Raw genomic sequence first — 24,446 nt, 5'->3', positions numbered from 1 at the left:
GAATAGAAGTTTTGAAACACTAAAAATAATAAAGAAATAAAACATGCTATTATTTAAACAAAAAGATTTAACAAAAAGTATATTTACAAGCCTATATATTTTTTTTTTCCTTCTTTGAAAGAAATTAATACTTTTATAGGATGTGTTAAATTGATAAAAAGTGATTTATATTGTTAGAAAAGATTTCTTTTTTGAATAAATGCTGTTCTTTTTAACATTTTATTCATCAATGAATTCTAAAAAATGTATCGCAGTTCCAAAAAAAAAAAAAAAATTAAGCAGCACAACTGTTTCCAGCGCACACAACGGCTCTCCAATTACTCCCAATTTCTCTCAGCATGGGGACAAGAGAGGTGTCGGTCAATAAATATGAAAACAAAATTAAATTGCATTACTTATTTGAAAAGTAACTCAAATATTTTGTTTTAAATTTAAAAGTAATGCATTACTTTATAGATACTTGAAAAAAATCTGATTACGTAACTCGTGTTACTTGTAATGCGTTACCCCAACACTGTGTGTTTTATATAATACACTAACATAAATGCAACTGGAACATTTATTCCTTTGTGGTTTGCCTAACTCAGACCATGCAAACTTGAGAGAATCAGGGATGGTCAAATATAATCCATATTCTGTATGAAACTATAACCTAAAACAGACAGTCAACCAAATACCCCCAAAACGCAATTTCACCCCTTTGTGGTGCTAGCTAACTGACAGACGTTATACCAGTGTTTCTCAACATTTTTGACTTTCAAAGGCCAGTTGTTTCCCAGTTGTTCGTGATTTACTGAAATGGATTAAGAATAGAGCTTGGCATAAACAGAAAAAAAAGCATATTCTTAAATATAAAAATGCCCATGGTGTAACAATTTTATTAATTTACATTTTTCCAGGTCTAGAAATCTCACTTTTTAAATGAGGCTTCATCATAAATTAAGCCTTTTGATTTCAAATATCTTGTTTTTTAGTTGTATATTCTTATTTTAATTTATCTTGAGGCTACCCTGGAAGATTGCTGAGGCCCCCTAGTGGGCCCCGGACCCCAGACTTATCCGTTCGCTCGCCATTTCTAGCATGGATTTATGGTGTGGATTGAGGAATAAAGTGCTTGAACAGACCCTGTGTTTCCCATTATTTTCTCCTTTAACACTAAACCGGATTGTCATCTGTGATTTTAAAGCTTTCAGGTAGTAAAGGGAAGGAATGCACCTTTGTGATTAAATGATACACGATTGAAGATCGCATAGTACTTACAAAAACACACAAACAAAAAATAAAAATAAAAATAAGAGTGCCAAAACACAAAAGCTATTAAATTCCTCTTTATAAATTTATGCTGAAAGCAAACATCATTTTAGGACTGTTTTTGACTTCTAAACTGCCATTACGCTTTTATATGTCGGCGGGAACCATCAGGTTAAGGGCAGTAGAGGATAATCACCGTGGAGACAGCTAGGTATGCAGTCAGATATGAGATATAAAACACATTGGAGAGAGAGAGATAGGATGGGATAGCACACGGTTACCAAATCGTTTTTGAGGGATGATTTAAAAAGAAAGAGAGAAACGTTTCACTGTTTTATTAATTGGTTTGATAAGCGTTACAGTGGTAAACCTTTTCGCAAGGGCGCAGACGGAGGAAGACAGACAGCGGGGATGAGGGGGTGATGGGAGGAGCGTGGTACGGAGAGAGAAGAGGGGACACCCCAATAAAGGGACTACGCTACATTTCAGACCGATTGAGATGAAACAAAAGTGCCGCAAACCGAGGAGGCCAGGATTGACTTTGCATAAAGATCACACTCTCTACAAGTGCATAAGTGCAGAACTAATTTAACTGATGCAAAACTGTGAGTACCAAACCTTTTATGCGATCAACTTGACCGGGCCACATTTTAGCCTTTTGGAGGAGTCATGAATATTAGTCTACGATGTTAACAATAAAATCTCGAACAGAAAAACACAACCAAAGCTAATACGTGTCGCACAAGAAAACAGCGTGAACATGAGCGCTGCAGGGATGAAAATGTGATGGAAGAGGAAGGAAAAGTACTTAAAGTCTCCAAACAAACGCATGGTTAATTTTGCACATGAAGCAGAAAGCGCAGTTATAAGCTAACAAAACACCCGGCAAAGATATTGGAACATATTAGCATGAAAAAAATAGAAGAACCAGAATAAGACGGATGAAAAATGAAGGCAAGAAATGACCAAAACAAAAGCAAAGTGAAAAGCAAAATACCAGCAAGTGTTGGAAAAGAACGGTGGCTTCATTTCCCCCCGATTTTGCCCACTTCCAGGTCAGCCATCCCTCGTTTCTCCTCTTACGGGTTCCTCTCCTACTTTACTCTTCTCCCTCTCGTATTTCACGTTTCTGCCAGTCCACTCTCCTCAGTCCTGCTCTCTTCTTTTACCCCCTCCTTCCTTCTCTCTCTCTCTCTCTCTCTCTGCCTTTTCATCATTCCTCCTCACAGACACCACTCTCTTCCGCTTCCTTCCTTTCTTTATGGATAAGTGTAGAGAAGAGGGAAGGGGGAGGGAACCTGCTCCGTAAAGAGAGCAAGACTCGTGTGTTACAAGTAAAAAAAGGGCCTCTCAATGAGAAACAGGCTATCCCAGTGTGTGAGACACAGCTGAGCGAGAGAGAGAGAGCCGCATTGAGCCGGTTTCTCCACCCGTTGAGAGAAACAGAAATACTAGAGGCTCTTAAAGCGGTGCATTAAAAGACGACCTGATGAGAGACGAGCTAGGCAGAAGAAAAGTGGTGTTTAATAGTATGTGCATGTGTAGGAGAGAGTGAAGGACAGGAATACAGGACTCGAGATGGAGCGAGAGAGAAAGGGGGGTGGCTTCAGACAGAATATCTTAGTGGTTGGGAAAGAGGAGGAGAGTAGCAGTGAAGAGAAGAGAAAGCAATAGGGGTGGATTTTTCTCCCTGTCGTCTCTTGTTCACTTTTTCTCTCATTCAGAATCAATGTGCTGTCAAGGATACAGCAGCATACAGATGACTCCTCTCGGCTTAGTTACCACACATTTTTTTCTCAGCTCTTCCACTTGGTCAGGAACATGTAATCTTGCACTTGAACTTGAAACTCTCTCCCTGGTCTGCAAGCTGCAATCCCCTCCTGGCCTCTCCATGCCTGAGAACCTCCTGCAGGAGAAACACATGAACTGAGTCTGGGGGACAAGAAAAGGAAAAGTGAACACTGATACTGAACAATTATCCGAACACGGCAGGTTACATTGTGGCAAAATACCCCATATACTGACAACATGATTTGCTTTTGGTTCAAAATAGCTTTTAAATTTTAGTTATATTTTTAGTTATACATTTTAATTATAGTTAGAGTAAAAAGTGTGACAACCAGCCGAGCTCTTCAACATATGTGCTAATATTACTTCCTCACCTCTTCGATTTGTGCAGAAAGGTGACTCTTCAGATTTCAGAAGCATATTCACGTGTGTAATAGTTGACATGGTCTTGCTGGCGTTCCAACACCGCTTGAATAGAACATGCAGGTTTGTCACGTTTTTTTTAACTAGACTCAAAACCGATCCACGTCGAAAGTCTTCATCAACTTGATGGTGGTTGTAAAGATGTAAACAAGACTGAAATGGGGTTACTTAACATAAAACGGCCAATCAAAGGTAGGGTAGGCGATTTTTTATAAACACTTTATATTGGTTGAAACTCTCTTTACATAATAGCAATCAATAATAGAAGTGGTCTCAATAATTACAACATGCCAAGACCTATATCTTCTGTGGAAGTCTCAGGACCAAAACTTTTCGTCCAGTCATTGCATTCAGTTCGATATTTATTTACTTATTTAAAATAAGTAGCTCAAGAAAGTATGCGATTTCAGACTCAGCCAGACAGTCACTGAGCACTACCGCCTCCTCCTGAACCAAAACAACGAGCTCATGCCGCGGTCACACCATGTCATAATCTTTTTCTTTTGTTTTTTAAAGACATAACAAGTAGCCATCATAGCATAACATACAATAGTGCAATACAAAATGTGGCATTAATTGGTAACAGGGAATTATATCGAACTACATTAAATTGTAATATTTTAAAAATTTTAAAGCAGCACTAGGTAACTTTTCAACCTTTATAATATATTTTCAAACCTCTTGTGATGATACATCGACTTACAATAGGTTGAATGACACGTCTGCCATAGCCTGACGGGGTCTGTATCGTTTTTAATCGTACTTTTAAACTTCGGGTTTCGGGTAGTAACCCGATAAAAAAAAGAACTACAAAATTCGACTGCTTTACGGCATATACGTCACTTCCACCACCACCTTAAATTCGGACGTGCGAGCCCAACTATCATTTGTTTGCCGAATGTTATAGTCATGGCCGAAGCAGCACAGAAATATAAGAAAGCAAAGGTTTTGTCGGAGGAAAGCGAAAAGAGGAAACGAGAAAGTGATCGAATTAAAGGCAGGACGAGGATCAACATTGGGCCAGATAATGCAAATCGATTTTTCAAATTTGCAGATTCATCTATGGTAGCTTGATATTATAATATTGACGATATATGGTTATTACCTACCACTCAAACATTGAATTTAAGGATCATATAGATTCTGTAAAACAGGAACCAATAGACTAGGCTACTATAATGACGCTGGCTTGTAAACGTTAGCATCGCGATCATTTGGCGTTTGAAAAAAAATTTAATCCATGAAATTATATTCATATGACATGCTGAAACATATGCCACTGTACCTGGGATGAACACATTTCACACGCGACGCAAGCAGAACACCTGCATGTGAACTCCAGCAGTGTTCAGGGCTATCATGGTTGTCACGTCAATAAAATGCATGTGCGATGCATCCCCTGATGTAGAATGACAGTTTACGACAGTAGTAGAGGACAATACTGTTTCCCAACTATAGGGGGACCCCGAGAGCGAAACCTACCACTGCTTTAATGACTTTTTATTTTTTAACTACTTCAGAGAAGAAAGACATAAAACAATCAAATTCCACCATAAACATTAGGGATGAATTTAAGCATTTTTTGTTTATGTATATACAATTTTGCCAGCAATATAAATAAATTAGCAATACATGAGCAAGTACACAACAAGCCAGTATTCAAAACTATCTCCTTACCTAAGCCCCATTCACAACTGTAAGCGTGTAATAATGTGTTTTAATTAGAGTGGTATGGTGGATTTCAGCGGTAAATTCAAGCTTGTATTTGCGTCACTTCGCCACGTCCGTATATATAACGGAAGAGTCTGGCTAGTAGTAGTAACGCACGTGAGGAGCATGTACACCGTTCATGTGTTATTCAGCGGATTTTATCATTTTGATGGCCGATTGTAATCCAGAAAGGCCCAAATGACATCATCAATAACAACTGGAGATTCACCCGTAGTCAAAGTAAGGAATAATTGACGACGGGCCGTTGAATTATTAGAAAAATAATGCACACCCGAGGTGGTGATGCGGTCACGACACGAAGCGGAAATATTAGACTAATCACGGAAATTGAGATCTACAGGTAAAGCTAATAAACACTAAATACACGTAGTCACGCAATGCTAATGTTGTTAACATTAACAATTTGAGAACAAAGTATAACAATAATAATAATTTGCACGGTTTGATGTTATATGAGTGATCGTAAGATTTAATCACCGCGATGTATTGTAATGTTTCGTTCCCAAAAGTGACAGACATGTTACTTACTTGTTCAGATGACTTTTTCCGGGGAAAATTCTTACTTGGGTTTCTCCAAGACATAGAATTTGTGATTCTGAAGAACAGTATCCACACACCGATGCGGTGTCTGACAGCAAGCACCACATACTCCTCAAAATATTAGATTCATCCGCGCTGAGGAGCCGCACCGACGCACAACTCACGTAGAGATGATAACTCCGCAAATAACTGCAACTGCATGTTTCAAACAGAGATGGCGACACAGAGGCAAAACTTACTGCAGCTCTGATTTAACAGCGCATGCATAATTTATGCATGGTGTGCATACTTTTAAACTGTATTTCTTTAGTTTTATTATTAATACAATATTTAAAGGGGATTGACCAAGCAGTCTTCCAATTAATATTATCAATATTAGTATTTTTAAAAAATCCTCTAGGTGGTATTTGTTTATTTTGTTTTTGAAAAATAGTACAGTTTGTTGTTCCATTTTATATCAAACATTTCAACACTGTTTAATATTACTTTTGGTTTTGTCATTATAGAGGGTATGCATCGACAATTTCCCGCCAGACAACGTCCTCTCAGCCGGGACTGAGTGGCAGAAGAGCCGCTGCATGACTAGATAAATCGGGGAAAGCGTGAGTAAAACAAACGGTTATCAGTCTAAACTAATGTTGGACTCGATATAGTGTTCCTTTACCACTTACCAAAGATCCAGTGATTCATGGATATTGACATGCAGCCAGGAATCGTGTTTTCCTGACATTTATATGAGTCTGATTTCGATACATAAATATTTATCACTGTCAGTCATCACAATTTCGAGAGTGAATCCCGCATGTATATGCGGATGGGCCTATGCTGCGTGTATATGGCCGCTTGTCAAGAATGGAAAACAAAAGTTTTATTCAAATTCTGAATATATTATAGGCCTATTAATTTTTTTTTTTTTATCGCCTAGACAGTGCACAAAGAGCACTCCGTTTATAATCACTAAAAGCTGTCACTCATTCAATGAACGCGATCTCACAAAGTTCCGTTACATTAACCAGTGAAGCAGACTATACAATGAATCTCTTCTTTACATAATGTCTACACTTAGAGCACACGTGCAGAACAGAACTCAGCACTGGACAAAAACTTGAGTGTGGTGAGTGGATTCTAACTTCAACACCTGTGATTGGCCATTGCATTGTAAAAATAAACAAACATGTCTGTGATTGGCTACATTACTCACCGAAGCCAAAACACATTGGAAACTGAATCCTTTGACAAGTGCAAAATACAGATGCTCTGGATCTTTTGCCAACTCTTTTTCGCTAATAATATGCTATTATTACGAATTCTTACAGTGGATTACAGATCCCAGACCAGCAGTTATGGGCAGCATTTCCCTTTAAAAGCAATCAGTAGCAGAAGCAGCAGGCGTCAGTGGTCTGAGTGAAAAAATTACACACTATTTTCAAATCCGTCTCCCTCGGTCCGGAGGGGGGCACATGGATGACCATGGGGTCCGTGGCCAAGCAAAAATCAGTGGGCCGTAACCGCCACTCAGTGGGGCGTAACCACAGTCACTCCAGCTGACGGTGACGTCACGTGCATACCCTCTATTGTAGAGTTATATTGAATATGAGAGTTTTAACTAGCTAAACCATGGTAGAAGGAATAGCTTTAAAAACAGAATTCAATGCCTTAAACTGCACAGGGAAACTGTGGGTTTGCATGAATTGTTCTTAAGTTAAAAGATTCACATAATTATCAAACATATTCATAAGATGATTAATATCCTGTTAAACCAGTTCCTTAAAAATAAAGATTTATTGCCAAACGCCATGTCGTAATCGTAATCGAGATTGCAACCCGTGATGTTCACGTCCTAGGACTCGGATTTTGCATGTCAACAGCAACACCATCAACGGCGAAATGAATCTGCAGCAGTGAGGTGGTACAAGTAAGAGCTCTTTAAGTTGTTAACGTTCATTATTATTGTAATTAGGGGTGTAACGGTACACAAAACTGACGGTTCGGTACATACCTCGGTTTTGAAGTCACGGTTCGGTACGGATTCGGTACAGCAGTTTTACAAAATTGCTTTTTATAAATTTTTATTCAACAGTGGTTTAATGAAAAAAAAATTGTGTCTGTCCTTAAATGAATTCAGTTATAACTAAAAGTTTCTTAAAGATAATGCTGTAAACTATATAGGGAGCCCTTACTTACATATTGCTATTAAAGATTAACAACAGAGCCCAAACTATTTGCCTAAATTCATTTGCTATTTATTTTTAGATATAATAATCAACACTCATAAGCTTCACATAAGGCAGTTTTTTGCATTAACTTCTAAATCTAATTATTATTATAATTTTTTCTCCAATTCGTTGTTGAAATATAATCATTTAGTGCCTGTAATTTTCATGACAGGTTTATTTAAACATACATTAAATAAACAAGACATCACTAACAGGCTAAGTAGTATATAATGAATATATATAGGCTAATATAACGAATATATAGGCTAATATAGTGCATGTATTCAGTGAAAGAGTGAACTCACAGCTGTGGACACTGAATGACTTCTGAGGTAAACGTGATTCTAAATGACATTGTTTACAACCCGTTTTATTATCTTTCCGCGGTTGAAACACAGATGGAGCGATTACACAAAATATGATACGTTTCAATAAGTTGTAATGGATCCTCAACATACCTTAAGATATTAATTTATGTTTATTCTTTAGAAGAGATGATCGCGTTCACTCGCACGCCGCTGCTTGAAGTTGAACTAATTTGCGTCTATCAGTCATGTCACATTATAGAGCGTTAAAACGGCATTTATCGTTTGAATTTCGTGATAAAATGGACTGAATACTCAATATGTTCATGTGGGAACTCGGATTGAAGTGTGTTCCGCGTTTTAAACAAGCCGACTGTTAACTGTTAAAGATTGCATTCATAACCGTTCGGTTCACACGCGCACCGTACCGAAAGCCCTGTACCGAAACGGTTCAATACGAAAACGTGTACCGTTACACCCCTAATTGTAATGTTATGTGCTTAATTGAGAAATGAGGTAATTGATCGTCCTCTCTCATCTTGTGGCGATAAAGAGGCGTGGCTTTGGGGAGCGTTCTTAAGGGAAGGTGGGATCTCATGCTTTCAAAGCTAGCTTGCTATTATTAGCCTCTGTGAAATTGCCTACCCTATCTTTAACTGAAATACCCTGTGTAGAGAAAAAATTTGTAAACCACTAAATCATATCATACACTTTACTCTTAGAGGACAATATGTCATATCAATATGCCATTTTTACCGTGAGCAGTGTAAAATAAACTGCCTTTATATTAAATAGTGCCCAGCTTTGCAGAGTAGCCTACACATCATTCAAGCTCCACTCTTCACCACAATGGTAACCCCTAAAACACCAACATAACAATCATTTCTAAATTCCAATATAACAGAAAAATAAATACAAACATCTTTTCGCATCTTATATAAAGACACATAAAATGACACTAAACTTTCAGTCTTCTTATTTGGTCCCATACAAAGCATGCTGGGAACTATGAATCCCCTGCCCAGTTTACGTGCAGATTCCATTTTACAAATATAAGTGGACTGCACACAAATTAACATTCAATGGTGTTGCATTATCTAATTTTTTTTATTATTGAACAAGACTCAAAATCATTTTGAGAGAAATCTTCTCAATGAAATGCATGGTGATCAATGGCTGCCATGTCAGTAGGTGAATGAAGCCCCTCGCTTTGTGGGTGGTCTTCTCTCTATTTTGGTTTTATAGAGAACTAGGTGCTTGATGATTTGGCACAATTAACTGATTGTGCTATTCTGTTATTTGAACTTTTGCTGAAATGTCACAACCCCTATCACAACTGGAACTGACTCGACATTTTTTTCTCACCACCACCACTTTTACCCCCCAAAATAACAACGATTACAAGCATTTTCACAAAATATTTGCATTTCAGCACATGTAGTTCGTAGTATTATACAGTACTTCCACAATTTAAAGTCCACAGAGCTTTGCGCTGTTGATGACATTGAGCAACCATTCAAAAGTAATCAAAATCACAGTCTCACCTCTTTTGATTGCCCTCACCCAGAGTAACAAGGACAGATCACACCACACATTATCTCAACACAACCAACGAGGCAGATCTTTGAGCACACTGCAAACATAAACAACTATCGATCTGCTTCAGAATTGGTGAGGGCTGAGGTGGGATGGAAGGAAGGAGGAGAAAAGACCGGGTAGATAACAGAGGTCAAAGAGAAGTGTGCTGCAATCTCTTTCACCTTCATTATAGAAAGCAAACTGGCCCTTCATACATAACATCATTACCAGAGTGGGAGAACAATCCCATTAGGAACACTTCACTCCTAATGCAGACAAACTGTTCTTTTGCCCAAGGACAATCATTACCTGCGGTGTGAGGGGGATATAGAGGGTGTGTGTGTGTGTGTGTGTGTGGCTGTGTAGAGGTAACTGCATGAGAGGATGGTATGCTTATACTGGTGCTGATCTTGAAAGGCCATCGCTATCGATTGCATTAAGCTTGCTGGGAGCCTGGGAAATCGATACATTTTTAAAGGCGAAGCAACTAGCAGACAGCATTTGTGTTTGAGGACTTCAGTGATACAAAATGGATTCTAAAGTGGTTGTTTTTAAGAGAAGAACATGCGCATAATCAAATAAATTAAGATGCAAAATTGTAAAATATTTCACATTAAAATACTACAGTACATCCAGCTGTAATTAGATTGCAAACAAACTTTATTTGAATTGTTGTCTAATTATTGAATATATACATATATAATATATATATTATTATAATAATTTTTTTATTATACACTGCCTTCAGATATTATGTGCCAGTGTGGAAGTCGTTTATTGCTGCAAAGTTCGTGCTGGGCAAGAAAGAATAGCCTTGATAATTTCCCATGGCTACAGATGAAGCACCTGTGGTTTCTAATATGAGGTAATATGATCTATTTTGCCTTGGTAGCAATAAGTGAAAGAAATAACCATCAAGCTACTTTTCAACCTCTGTTATTGTTGTGGAAAATTGTGTAGTCACTTTTGTGTGTTTTTTTTATGCAATCAAAAACTGTTTGAGAGCAAAATTAATTATATTGTAATTAAAAAATATATTGCAAATAAAAAGTTTTCTTAAGACTTTAATTGCAAAAATAAAGTAGCCTAATTGATAACAACTCTTTGCATTGCAAATAAATATTCTCTTTCATGCAGTCCCCATGCTTTTCATTATACTGTATGTACCCATAAATTGTATACTTTTTTTTTTTTTTTTTTTATAAAATATTATAATTATTATAATTACAATTAAATATAATATAATTAGTTTTGCTCTCAAATTCAGTATGTCTGACTGCATAAAAAAAGACAAGGGCTTGTGGGCATCTGGGATAGCATGTGGGGCGGCAGTACTTTTAAGGTGAAGTGTAATTTCTACGGCACTATAGTCAAACTGGCACAAATTTTCACCAAACTAAATTATAATTATTTTATAAAATGGAAAAAAATATGACTGAACACTCCCTGCTTCTGCAATTGGTCAATCAAACAGATAGCTCCGCCCCCAAACTCACGCCATTGGTTGAGCCACTGTTGCTGGGCTGGTTGGGGTACACAAACAAACAAAATATTTTGATGAGAAACAATATTTGTAGAAATTATCGAACGAATGGCGAAAATGTCACATTCAAGACGTAGTTCATATTTAAAAAAAAAAAGAAGAGAAAAGAAAAGAAAAGAAAAGAGAGAATCAAATGCAAATGAACCAAGTAGGTTTCCTTCTTTATGATTCACATAACACCAACCTCTCAAGGGCTGATCGAGGTGCCAGGCCAAAGGAATGCATCACACTCTTAATTCAAGTGGGATGCCAAATCACCCATGGCTCTTTGACCAAATTAATTGCTTGTTCGAATGCATCCAGGAAAAATCCAATCAGTCCACCAGCTGAGGACCGGAATTACCCACTGACAAGGAATCTGGAGCCAAGAATGTATCAGGTAGGAAAAGACCATGGAAGAAGAAGAAGAAAATGAGAAGGAATCACACTGTTTTCCCATTTGTGAATTCTAGCATGGAGGCAGATTGATTATTCCCCTGACTGCACTGTCAGTAAAAAAACGTATTGAATATTGGTTATGACCATCTGATCCTCTTTCTCTTTTTAAATCTGTGTCCACCTCCCTTTCTTTTAGCTATTATTTCCTCATCATTTAACACCTGGGACATTCTAAATTATCTGACTGTTTGTAAAAGTGACTTATTGTGACTGGGAAGGAATTATATAAATGTATCTCATGCTGTTTTCTAAGGTGTTCTTTAGAATTTACCTAGAGATACCTATCAGGACGTTTTCCATTTTCAATACAAGCAAGCTGATCTAACATGCAGCCTGATGAACACGCTCTTACATCAGATCCTTATACCTTGAGAGGGCAACAGAAGAGAAAGCAGCAGAAATGACAGAGAAAAGAAGGGATCAATTCTGCCATCTGCTGCACATCAGGAGAAGCGCATGCTTCTTCAACAGTTGATCAGTCTGAAGTCTATTCCAAACCACTATTGCTTTTTATATACACTCTAAAAAATGCTGGGTTAAAAACAACTCAAGTTGGGTTGAAAATGGACTAACCCAGCAATTGGGTTGTTTTAAGCAAACATTTAACCCAACCGCTGGGTTGAAACGACCCATTCACTGGGTTAAAACAACATAATTGCTGGGTTAGTCCATTTTCAACCCAACTTAGTTTGTTTTTAACCCAGCACTGAATCATTACATAGCCTATAACCATTATATAGTGTCATTGAACAGGTGGTATGCCGAATTCAGACACCCACCAAATGATTACCCCCTGTAGGTATTGGTAGGTTTAGGATTAGTTGTGGGGGAGGGGTAAGAATTAGGGGTGGGGTTGGGAATAGGCATTCAGCGAGGTTGCTGATTGAATCATTTGAATCAGTTGATTGAATCAACTTCAACAATGGGGGTAATAAATTGGGTTGTTTTAAGCAAACATTTAACTCAACTGCTGGGTTAAAACGACCCATTCACTGGGTTAAAACAACCTAATTGCTGGGTTAGTCCATTTTCAACCCAATTTGGGTTGTCTTTAACCCAGCATTTTTTAAAGTGTAGTGTCGAATTTCGACCCCCTGCCAAATTATTACCCCCCTTGTTGAAGTTAATTCAATCAACTGATTCAAATGATTCAATCAGCAACCTCGCTGAATGCCTAATCCCAACCCCACAACTAATCCTAAACCTACCAATACCTACAGGGGGTAATCATTTGGTGGGGGTTGGAATTCGGCATACCACCTGTTCAATGCCTCTATATAATGGTTATAGACTATGTAATGATTCAGTGTTATTGAAGAGACCCTTTCCTTATACACGTTCAAAGGACTTTCTCACTTTCTTTTTATAAAATAATTTGATTAATTTAATTTGGATATTTAGTAATTTCATCATAATTTATTAATATAATTTAATAACTTCTTAATATGTTTTTTTATTTATTAACTGTATATTTTTTTCTGCTTTGATGATTGGTGCAGCCTATGTTTGTTTTGTTTTTGTGTTTGGCAATGTATAGCCTACTTTTTATTTAAATCCTTTCCACAAAAATCAGGTTTAGTGGTACATTTAATATAGACCACAACAGAAAAGAAAAAACCCACAGAAAAATATATATTTTACAATTTTAAATTTGAAAATGAATAATATTTCAATATTTTACAATTAAAATCATCATAGGCATATTAAAGGGATAGTTCACCCAAAAATGAAAAATGTCATCATTTACTCACCCTCAAGTCGTTCCAAAACTGTATGAGTTTCTTTGTTCTGCTGAACACAAAGGAAGATATTTTGAAGGATGTTTTTAACAAAGCAGATAGAGCAACCATTGACTACCAGTAGGGAAAAAAATACTATGGTATAGTCAATGGTTGCTCTATCTGCTTGGTTACAAACATTCTTCAAAATATCTTCTTTTGTATTCAGCAGAACAAAGACACTCATACAGAATTATGACAGAATTTTCATTTTGGGTGAACTATCCCTTTAAATATTCTGACCAGTTTGATTTCTATATTTTATTCTTACTTCCTGGTACACTAGTACTGACCATATTTGGGTTTGAAGTGAATCATAACAGACATGACTGCTTGTAGTAAAAAGGTTGTAAAGCTGTACTGGATAGACAAGGAAGTGAGTCATATGCTAATCACTGACGGTAAAATGACGTGTTGGTTGGCCGACCTACCCCAACACGAATGAAGAAACGTGGTCGTGGTGGAACACTGGTGTACTACAACAAGGAAGCAACGTGCTTACTCAGGTTATCAGCCTATTTGGACATAACCGTTTTGAGGAAGTAGAACTAACAAGAACGAGACATCGAGTCGTGGGATTGAGTTTATATCGGTAAGAAAGTGCCTTAAGAACAATCCATTATTAGAACAATTGTTTAAGTTTTTCTTTCTTATTTGTTCAGAAGTTAAGGGACCAAGTTGTAAAATTGCCAAAACATAAATGTGATGGTATGTAAAATGTTAAAATCCGAATATCTTGATCGTAGACTACTTGTTACTCCAATTGGTTAGCACCATTATCATATTCATATATATATATTAATATAAAAAATCTGGAAAAGATTATATTTATGTATGTAGCATATATTCCTGACTTTTTTATATTAATATAATGACGATAATGCTAACCATATATTATAAACACACATGATTTGGGGGTTTCTCGTTGGGAATTTCCGATGATCACTTTCCCTATCGCTTGCTTGAACATCTTTAGTGTTGCGTGTGGAGCGCGTGTAGTACGTGACTGAAGTGCGTTCATTAAGTATAGTCATATCAGTTTCAATAGACTGTAAGAGTGGAATGTTTTATTATTGTAAATAACGCCCCGCCACCCTACATAAGACAAGCGGTTTGGAATATGGATGGATGGAGATAGACATGTCTGGAACACATGCCTAAAATGATCTACACTGAGTTTGTAACGTGCGCTTCACTGTGTGTAAACATATGTAGAACGGGGTGACGTTCTTTAATTTACAGAACATGTCGATCATTTCACCTTTCATTTGGCTGCTAGTTAATAAACATAGCCTAGACAAAATCTTCAGCACCTGTTGACCTGCTCATATTCTGTCACCTATCTGAACCCATGCAAATGACATTAAGACATTCTGCTATACTTTAGTTTGCAGATTCTGTCAGAAGGCCAAGAGTTTTATGTGTAGGTGAAAAATAGAATTTATTCTGAGCACTATTTCAGCCCCTTGAGCATTGTTAAAGAGACTTACTCTGAATGACTTATTGTGTCAATGTGTCATCAAATCAGCATTCTGACTAATGTCTGAGTAAAATCAGCGTGTTGCTCAAAGGTTGCATAATACAACAATCAGTTTTATGTAGAGTGGCAGATATTTATTTGGTTTAAATAGTATTATATGTAGCCTAAATCAGAATTTTTTTTTAATTTATTTATTTATTAACAAAGACTGAATTGTCATAAGTAGGCCAGCATGTTTTGCAAGGTAAATCAAAAAAGTTTCGTTTGAACAGCTGTTAATTGAAGAATAAAATGTTATTAGATAAGTAACTTATACAGGGTTTAGGTAACAGAAAAAAAAAGTTAAAATATTTACACATTTTATGTTTTTCTTAGTGAGAGTTTAGTCTATAGCAGGGGTTTTCAAACTGGGGTCTGGGGACCCCCAGGGGTCCACCAGAAGGTTCTAAGGGGTCCCCAGAAAATTTCAGAGAATAAAAAGACAAAGCAAAAATGGATAAAGTCTACCGAACATTCTAACTAGAGCTGCGCAATATATCGAAATATCGCAAATGTACATACATATCGCAAGGGCACGCAATATCTGAATGATTTTAATAAGCTACTTCAACATTGTGAAAAGTGTACGTTTTAGGTTGTTGCATATAGCAGAGAATAGACTGAGCTCATGACTGTTACTTATGTGACTTGCTTGACGTTAAAAAGAGTTATTAAACGCAATAACTTGCGAAAAACAACAACTTGCAGTCTCGTGCTGTCTGACACACACAACGAAACGTGCGCACAAGCCGTTCTTTTTTTCGTGTCTTGTTACACACTCGAACTGTCAAAATCAAATACACACACAGTCTTGATGAGTATTCATGTAACCACAGTCGGTTATGCTTTAAGTGAAAGATATAATTTGGGGAAAGAAATGTTACACACTTAAAGCAATATCGTATCGCATATCGAATATCGCATTATTTAACAAGGATATCGCATATTGCATTTTTCTTCAATATCACACAGCCCTAATTCTAACTGTTTCAATTCTAAATGTTTCTCTCATTTCTTGCCGTATACATACTTTCCAGTATTGTATATTTGCTTTGTATCTTTCTAGTGAGTTTTTCTCAATATAGTCCCCTTTATCTTGCTCACTGGGGATGTAAGGTGGTATTCTAAACACAGTAGGCAAGCTGCATGCTTACATACATTTATTGTAAAAGTTGCTTTTACAAATAATTTTTAATTGAAAATGTTCTTCTTCAGGTTTATACATCCAACATTAAGTATAGCCAATTTAAGTTTGGAAACAATATGTTGCGTTATGTTACACTTACTATTTAGCTAATAGTTTAAATGTTTTTTTTATGTTTAAATGTTGATTTTCCATACTTAAAAAATATATAGATGGATTTTAGGAAGGGGGTCCCTCATATAAGGTTCATCATATTAGGGGGTCCTTGGCATCATAAAGTTTGAAAACCCCTGGTCTGAAGGACATCAGTATATGACTACATTTTAATGTCTTGGAAATAAAAGGATATGATAATAAAATTCGCATTTTGCCTCCAAAGGATGCATGTTTATTTGCACTATGAACCTTATTTAGCAATATGCTGTTGGAAAAAGAGCAGCTCTATTTCCTTATTTGTATCTTATTTGCCTTTAAATGCAAATTATGACTGTGGCATTCTTTCAGTATAACAAGTCTTTACATGTGGCGGAGCTGAGTAACAGCTGACACAGTTTCAACAGTTGTCAGAGGAAAGAGAAACCGTGCATAGGGAAGTCCCTCTATCAGAGATGCTTAAAGAGATGAACTATACAAATGCGTGAATGTTTCAGGTTGTGGTTAAAGGCCTGTATATTTGCTTTATATTTGTAGTCTTTTTGCATTGCTCACATTTACACTCAATACAATATTCTAAATAAGAATGTTAGAACTTTTCGACTTAACCAAGATGTAAATCAGAGATTATGCCCTAACTTTGTGGTTTCTGAATGTAATAAAGTCCCAAAAAGGAATTCCAGCTTTTCACGTTTTTTTTTTCTTTTGTTTTTCCTTGCAGTGGCGAGAATGAAGAGAGAAGTGAGTGCTGGAGTGAACTTTCTGAAAGGTTTGGCAGTGGAGCGTGGAGGTGTGGATCAAATTAAAGCCAAACTTTTCGCTACTAAATTACAGGAGCTTCTGCTTGAAAAGTTCTCAGACCACTGGTACCCAGACAACCCCAGTAAAGGACAGGCGTACAGGTAACCCTAGCCATGCATGTCATAATCCCACACTGTATTTATGTTATTCTCAATTCAAAATAAAAGTTCTTCATTATGCCAGGTTGTTATGGCCACGTGAGTTTGTTTAAGCATTAAACTCATGGCCATGACAAAACTAAGTGATCCGAACATGTCCCTTCCTTTAACCATAGTAATGCATTGATCAAAGCGATATTAAATAAATACGATCTAAAATAGCTTTGTCAGCATTATCTCAATATACACTATCATTCAAAATTAGGGGATGGTAAGATTTTTTCAAGACTGCATTTGTTTGATCAAAAATACAGTAAAAACTGTAATATTGTGAAATATTATTACAATTTAAAATAAATGTTTTTTTATTTTAATATATTTTAAAATGTAATTTATTCTGTTCTGGCGAAGCTGAATTTTCATCATCATTACTCCAGTCTTCAGTGTCACATGATCCTTCAGAAATCATTCTAATATGCTGATTTAGTGCTCAAGAAACATTTCTAATTATTACTATTAATGTTGAAAACAGCCTGCCTAATATTTGTCTGGAAACAGCGATGCATATTTTGAGGATTCTTAATCCCTCTGGTGCTCTTCGGTCATTTCTGACCGGAACATTTTCTGTTTTGAAATGTTAAAAATCACTGCTTCATCGGAATGATATGAAGCTTGGTGACTTTTCTTGCATTAGGTATGTAAACACACAAAACAATTGGGGTCATGATTCGAGCATGCTAATTGGTCGTAAAAAAAAAGTAGCGTTCATTGTCTTCGGTCATAAACCGACCGACCATAGGAAATGAATGGGAAATCTGCAAAAATTCACAGAATTTGTGTGTCCAATCTACAAATCGGCCACAATGCTGAAAAAAGTACACAGCAGTAAATGGGTGACACTCTAAAACATCAAGAGTGTGATATTGACACATCCACTCACACACACACGCACACTTATACACACACACACACACACCTATGAAAATCTGAATCTATGAACCACATTTGGAATTTTTTAAAAATCACAGCTTCATCAGAATGATATGAAATTTGGTGACTTTTCTAGCATTAGGTATGTTAACACACAAAACCATTTAGGGCATGATTCGAGCATGCTAATTGGTCGTAAAAAAAAAAGTAGCGTTCATTGTCTTCGGTCATAAATGACCGACCATAGGAAATGAATGGGAAATCTGCAAAAACACAAAAATTCACAGAATTTGTGTGTGTACAATCTACAAATCGGCCACAATTCTGAAAAAAGTACACAGCAGTAAAGGGGTGACACTCTAAAACATCAAGAGTGTGATATTGACACATCCACTCACACACACACGCACACTTATACACACACACACACGCACACTTATACACACACACACACACCTATGAAAATCTGAACCTATGAACCACATTTGGAATTTTTAAAAATCACAGCTTCATCAGAATGATATGAAACTTGGTGACTTTTCTAGCATTAGGTATGTTAACACACAAAAACATTTAGGACATGATTCGAGCATGCTAAGTGGTCGTAAAAAAAATACTCACACTTGTGCTCTTCGGTCAAAAATGACAACATAGGAAATGAATGGGAAATCTGCAAAAACACAAATTCACAGAAAAAAAATCTATATTTCTAAGGGGAAAAAAATTATACTTTATTTATAACTTTATAATAAATAGTCTTTGAGATTTTTTAAATATCTATTCAAATCCATCAACAACAAAAAAAATAATTAAATGTGTTCAAAACAGAACTAGAGAATTCTCAAGCCTCTTCATATATAGAGACCTCTAGTGATTACACCCATGGTTGCATGATTTCTTAAATAATTCCAAAAGAGGGCGCTAATCTGCCTTCAAAAAAAATTATTTGGAAGGCCTAGTCTCTATTTTAACCTGAAATACTGCAAGAATAATTTTTTTTTTTTATTACAAAAAAATAATTTGTATAATTTTCAATGGCAAAAATAGACCATAATTATTGCATAAATATAAAAAAATACCATCAAATCATCTCAAAATAAAAAATTAAAAAGAAAAAATATTATTGAAGAAAAATAAATTGCATTGGTTTTACTGGGGTGGAGGAAGTTTAATTTTTAGGTGTCCGGTCATTTATGACCGGGAGGACAACCACTGCAACCCCTAAACAAAGAGAACCAGAGGGTTAATTATTAGAAAGTTCAAATGAGCATTTATTTGAAATACAGCAGAATCCACAAACTTTTTCCAGTCAAAAAAGTGAAGAAATAATGTCAAAGTGGAAATTATTCATATCTGAAAGATCTACAAACCTACTGTACATAGCAACCATTCATAATATTAAAATTTTTACGCTCTCCTCTGATTTCTCAGATGCATCAGAATAAATGACAAAATTCCTTGGGATGAATCAGTATCACAAGCATGCATGGAGAGCGGCTTAAAGCCAAGCAAGTTGGGATTTCCTCGGGAGATCACAATGTGGATCGACCCGTTGGAGGTGTGTGTGCGGTAAGTTCTATGATATTTTAATGAAATACTTGTTTGATGAATTAATGAAGAACTGTTCCTATGGGCCTTGTTATGAATATTATATTTTCTGTGAAGTGCAATCTAACACTAGTTATATTAAAGTTTATATTCATATGTTCCCACAGGTCTGGGGAGAACGGCAGATACTTTACAGTGGCTCAATTTGCTAAAGTGGAGGATGAGGAAAAGCACTCGAAAAAGGATGACACTTTTAGCCAAGTGGATTCTGTGAATCTGGATACGTCAGACTACCACTCAGCGACCTCTTCTGACTGCGGCTCAGCAGTCTCAAGTGATGCAGAGGAGGACGAAACGAAAAAAGTGGAGGAGAGAACGGTGGAGAACACAGTTTATACAAGAAGATCTAAAGCAAGGGAGCCAAAAGGGCGACGCAAGTTTCCCACAGCTCAGGTAAATACCATGATGCATTGCTTCAAGTTCACATCAGAAAACTACACTCGAGTTGAGTGAGGAAGGCTGAAATGTTGGCGTTACTAGTAAGAGCAACCCCCCCCCCCCCCCCCCCCACTTTAGAAATCATCTGTTTTTATATTCCGTTCTTGAAAGATTTGTTTTCTCAGGCACCATAGTTTGTGTTCAAGAAGTGTTAAGACTGACATTGTAATATATTTTCTCTGTCATTAACAGATCCCTGGCCAGCAGTACTTTTATAACCCTGCACCGATGTGGCCCCAGTACAACAAAAAGAGCGGCGTGTTCTTCACGACCGTATGCGCACCCGCACCTTCTCCTTTGTTCGCTTACTATGTCCTACCCAAAGCCCCTCCTCAGTTCATTGTGCCTCACGCCACCCTGCAAACCTGGGGGACAGTGAAAGGGTAAAGAGCTCGAAACCAATTAGCACATACACCTGGTATGTTAGAGTATATTTATAATGTGAGACGTATGTGCCATTCTGCAAGGAACTTTATAGCTTATCATAACGAAATCGTAAACTTGAGATAGCATGCCAAATATTTAACTTTTTATTGATATATTAGACATATTTTAAATCTTTTTTCTTTTTATCTATTTAATCGGTTTTCTTTGACCAGTCAATATATTCAAACTGCTCTTGCACAAAACACTGAATCTGTTATTACTTGATCAAAAATTTGACAGGAATTTTTTCTCAACTTTGCCAAAAGTTGATTGCTGCATACTTGACTGTTTGTTTTTTTATTCATCGATATGGAAATCACAGCTTTTCCACCAACTTCTGTTTAGATGTTTTGGTAACTTTTAAATCAAAGAATGTTTGAGGGGTATTTCATGTCATAGAAAATCTTGAGTGAATGTAACTATTGTTTGAAATTCAATGAGCATTCCCAAATATCACCAGCAGTTCAGCTCAGGTCTTAGTTATAAGTCAGTACCTCTGAAAACACCAAGCATCCTATAGCATTTCTATACAAGAATAAAAAAAATTAAAAATCAACTCATATACTGAAGCCAAAGAGTGCTGTGTGGATGTGTGGTTTCAAATTCGCTGCATTTAGAGACAGTTCCTGGCTAATGTGAATGAACCTTTTCACTTTCACTAAGAATAATCATATCTGTTTAAGCTGTAGAGAGGACTGCATTAATAATAATAATAATACATGTAATTTCATTAATTATACTAGATTATGTGCACAATTTTACCTTTGCTATATGGTAATGATAATTTTATTGTAATGTATTCCAATACCACTAGGTGGTAGTATACATTGCCTTAAGCCATATGTTCACATTTTGTTATCTTTAATTTGCTGTAGTCTTGATCTTTTGATTGTACATTTTCTTCTGGTACTGGTAGTATCTGTTTTGTAAAACTGCATGTATGTTTCAAAAAGAAATGATTTGAACCTTCCTTTTTAGGTTTATTTAGTTGGTCATGACTATTATAACACATAAGTGTCTTTCAGCACTGGATTTTTTTTACCTTTGTTTTATTTTTATAAAATTTTGTATAAATTAATCATGTGCAGTTTTGTATGCTGAGTTTATAACACCTTTACTACTTTTACAAACTTTTGCCTGTTTTCTTTGTTCAGTATTCAAATGCATATTTATTTGTGCTTTCTTTGTCTGTATTCTTTTTGTAGTTATGCAATCACTGTAAATATTGCTTCTGTTTTAAAGCTATGTCCAACTGATCTGTCACAAATATATATTTTATTACTAAAACGGTAATAAGAATTTTGTATTTTTATTTGTTTATGGTAAAATATAAAAATGTACCCAACACAATTTTTATTGGTTTATTTGATTCTTGAATTCTGCGCTTTATAGTCTTCATCATTGATGTCAAGTCACCTGTATTTATATATCTCGTTATAGATCACAGATTATTTTAAAGTAGCTTTACAGTAATAACAGGAAAATGATCCAAAGGAAAATAGTGTCATTTTTCAGCTGAAGTCAGTTCAGTGTTGATTCAGTTCCTTTTTAAAGATCATCAATCATATATAGTCCATTTCATCTATAATGCAGTTCTGCAGAAAACAGTCATCGTTCAGTTTGTTTTGGTTCTCATCCAATAGTGTCAGTGCAGTCAAATCAGTACAATTTTTGAATATTTAAGGGGTCATGAAATGAGAAATCAACTTTTCCTTGAGCTTTTGATATATAAAAGGTAATGTTAATGTAAGAATATCCTGTAAGTTTCAGAGCTGAAAACTACCTTGTTAGTCAAAGAAAAGCTTTTATTGACACCAGGGATCCGTTCTTCGTACCTCGCTAACTCAGTTAGATGGATTTGATTGTTGAAAAAATAACAGTGCACATTTAATTTATCCATTATAACTTTTATGTTGGTTTGGTCATTTAGCTGTTTCCTTATAAAGGTCTGGAAATTCATAGTTTTTTTTATGTTTTTTTTAAATTATTATTTGCCAGGTGGCGTTTTTAATTCTAAGATGTCATTACGTTGCTGTCGCTGCATTGCTGATCATAGTTTTGAGTATCGATACATCTGCCCTCTTCTGGGAACACACGAACGCACAGTATTTTAATCCAATATGCAAATTAGTTTGAAGAACCAAATTAGCCAGAGTTCAGTTATCACGATTAAAAGATATGGGATCTGTCAAATCATCTCAGATGTATTAAGCGAGGTACGAAGAAAGGACCCCAGGCCCAACAAACGCTCGATCTCAGAATGTGCCAGGCAATGACGTCAGAATGTAGTGAAACACCCCCTCAACAGAAAAAGTACAACACCTGATTCTGTAGCCCCGCCCACCGACTCGTGCCACTGACATGGCACAGGCCTACATAGAGCTAAACCGCATTGAATTTCTAAGCAGCCAACATACCACATAAGCTTCATTCGGATTCCAATATTATGAATGCATGGATGAACTTTATTTTTAATGAATATCCAGCTCACGTGGGGAAGACATTGCGCGTCTGTTCCTTCAGATTCATTTGTAAATGAGACCTGATTTGCAGGTAGGATGAGATTACATGAATGAAAGAAGCAACACACTAATGTGAGTAAAAAAGGTTTTATATGTGATAGTATTGCATTATTACTGGATAAGGCTGGATAATCCTTTATTTGTGGTGTTGTTGGTTCATTGCGATTCGGGATCAAACTCGGACATGGGCCATGTCCAGGGCTCGCAAAGCACAACGTCCCAGGGCTATGTGTTTTTCAGACGGGCTACAAAACGTAAGCCTGGCCTGCCGACGGACTATCTTAAATAGTGAAATAACATTCCTTTCTTGATGTGCGTTCACTCTCTTGACTTGATATTTGAAGGGCGCGTGTGTACGGTTCACAGTAATATTCACCGGGCGTGCGGGCCAAGTAATAAAAAATAACATTCCAATCGATCGCGGGTGTATAATGAGAGATAAATCATTGTGTTTGTTTGATTAAAGGCATTTTCCCCACATGCTTTCAAAACAATTCCCACATGTGCTGGCAGGGGAGCCGAAGCTCATTAAATATGCAAATCTTAATGAGCTCCAATCCTAGCCGTGGGCGTTTACTACCAAAGTCTTCAGTGCGGCACGCCCATAAAATCTGAGCGTTCTTTGAGAGAGCCTCAAAACCAGGGTAGAAAATAGCCTATTACTTATTCATTATGATGTTTTTGAATGTAAAAACCACGCAAATGTCATAGGTTGACCTCAGACAACAATATAATTTTGTTTAAATGAGCCCTTTAAGTAAGTCTACTGTGAAGTCTAGGTTGGATCTCTGAAACATCTCTTAAGACCCTCTGACCTCTGAAAGCAGACCAAATTTATGGTGAAAACTTTCTAGAAATGTGTTGCTCTTCATGAGTTCATGCGCTTCTAGAGTGAGTTGGACTAAACATTTATTGGGATGGTTGTTGTATGTTCTGTGCTACAGGATGCCCTGGCGGAAGGATCCACATGGGGTGAGTGCGTCACATGGCCCAAGGTCATTACGTCATTCCTAGAGGAAGACAGGCAAGGATTTCAGCATAGAAATAGAATCTGCTTCAGTTCATTGAATTTGAAGGAGCTGGAGTGTAAACGAAGAGGAGAGAGCAACAAAATGTGTGGCCATGATTGTCTAGTTTCTGAATTCCAGTCCCTCCTGAGTTCATGATTAAGTGGCAGTTTAATATTTAATCTTTCAAATGGTCTATATGCTCAACT

At 36.5% G+C, this 24,446-nt stretch overlaps 2 protein-coding genes across 8 annotated transcripts in view; one reads left to right on the top strand and one right to left on the bottom strand.

Moving 5' to 3' along the window:
• spaca6 (sperm acrosome associated 6) overlaps positions 1-2,455 on the bottom strand; it is a 53,637-nt gene extending 51,182 nt beyond the window's left edge. For 2 of the 4 annotated variants that reach the window (XM_079837359.1, XM_079837362.1), the window contains exon 1: positions 2,249-2,455. The gene's annotated coding sequence lies outside the window, so the exon portion shown is untranslated. The remainder of the gene's footprint in view (positions 1-2,248) is intronic. The other 2 variants (XM_079837358.1, XM_079837361.1) reach the window with 1 other exon arrangement.
• LOC307138782 (maternal B9.15 protein) lies at positions 1,670-22,056 on the top strand. 4 transcript variants are annotated; one of them, XM_079837356.1, is made up of 7 exons: positions 1,670-1,856; positions 6,240-6,335; positions 10,581-10,697; positions 17,129-17,309; positions 19,668-19,805; positions 19,952-20,237; positions 20,475-22,056. In XM_079837356.1, exons 4-7 carry the CDS (start codon positions 17,137-17,139, stop codon positions 20,667-20,669), a joined length of 792 nt encoding a protein of 263 aa, XP_079693482.1. In that variant the 5' UTR covers positions 1,670-1,856; positions 6,240-6,335; positions 10,581-10,697; positions 17,129-17,136; the 3' UTR covers positions 20,670-22,056. The 4 variants fall into 4 exon arrangements, with proteins under 4 accessions (XP_079693482.1, XP_079693480.1, XP_079693481.1 ...); XM_079837357.1 differs by lacking the exons at positions 1,670-1,856; positions 6,240-6,335; positions 10,581-10,697 and adding an exon at positions 14,051-14,183 and having other exon boundaries at positions 17,129-17,148; positions 17,242-17,309; XM_079837354.1 differs by lacking the exons at positions 6,240-6,335; positions 10,581-10,697 and having other exon boundaries at positions 1,720-1,856.
• The last annotated feature ends 2,390 nt before the right edge of the window (positions 22,057-24,446 follow it).

The sequence above is a fragment of the Gobio gobio genome, assembly GCF_949357685.1.
Source record: "Gobio gobio genome assembly, chromosome: 15".
NCBI lineage: Eukaryota > Metazoa > Chordata > Actinopteri > Cypriniformes > Gobionidae > Gobio > Gobio gobio.
This window is presented reverse-complemented; position numbering and strand designations above follow the sequence as displayed.

Excerpts from the sequence above, each read along its gene's own strand:
- LOC307138782 (XM_079837354.1), top strand. Across the intron at positions 17,310-19,667 it reads AGTAAAGGACAGGCGTACAG|ATGCATCAGAATAAATGACA; the intron begins GTAACCCTAGCC and ends CTGATTTCTCAG. Across the intron at positions 20,238-20,474 it reads GCAAGTTTCCCACAGCTCAG|ATCCCTGGCCAGCAGTACTT; the intron begins GTAAATACCATG and ends TGTCATTAACAG.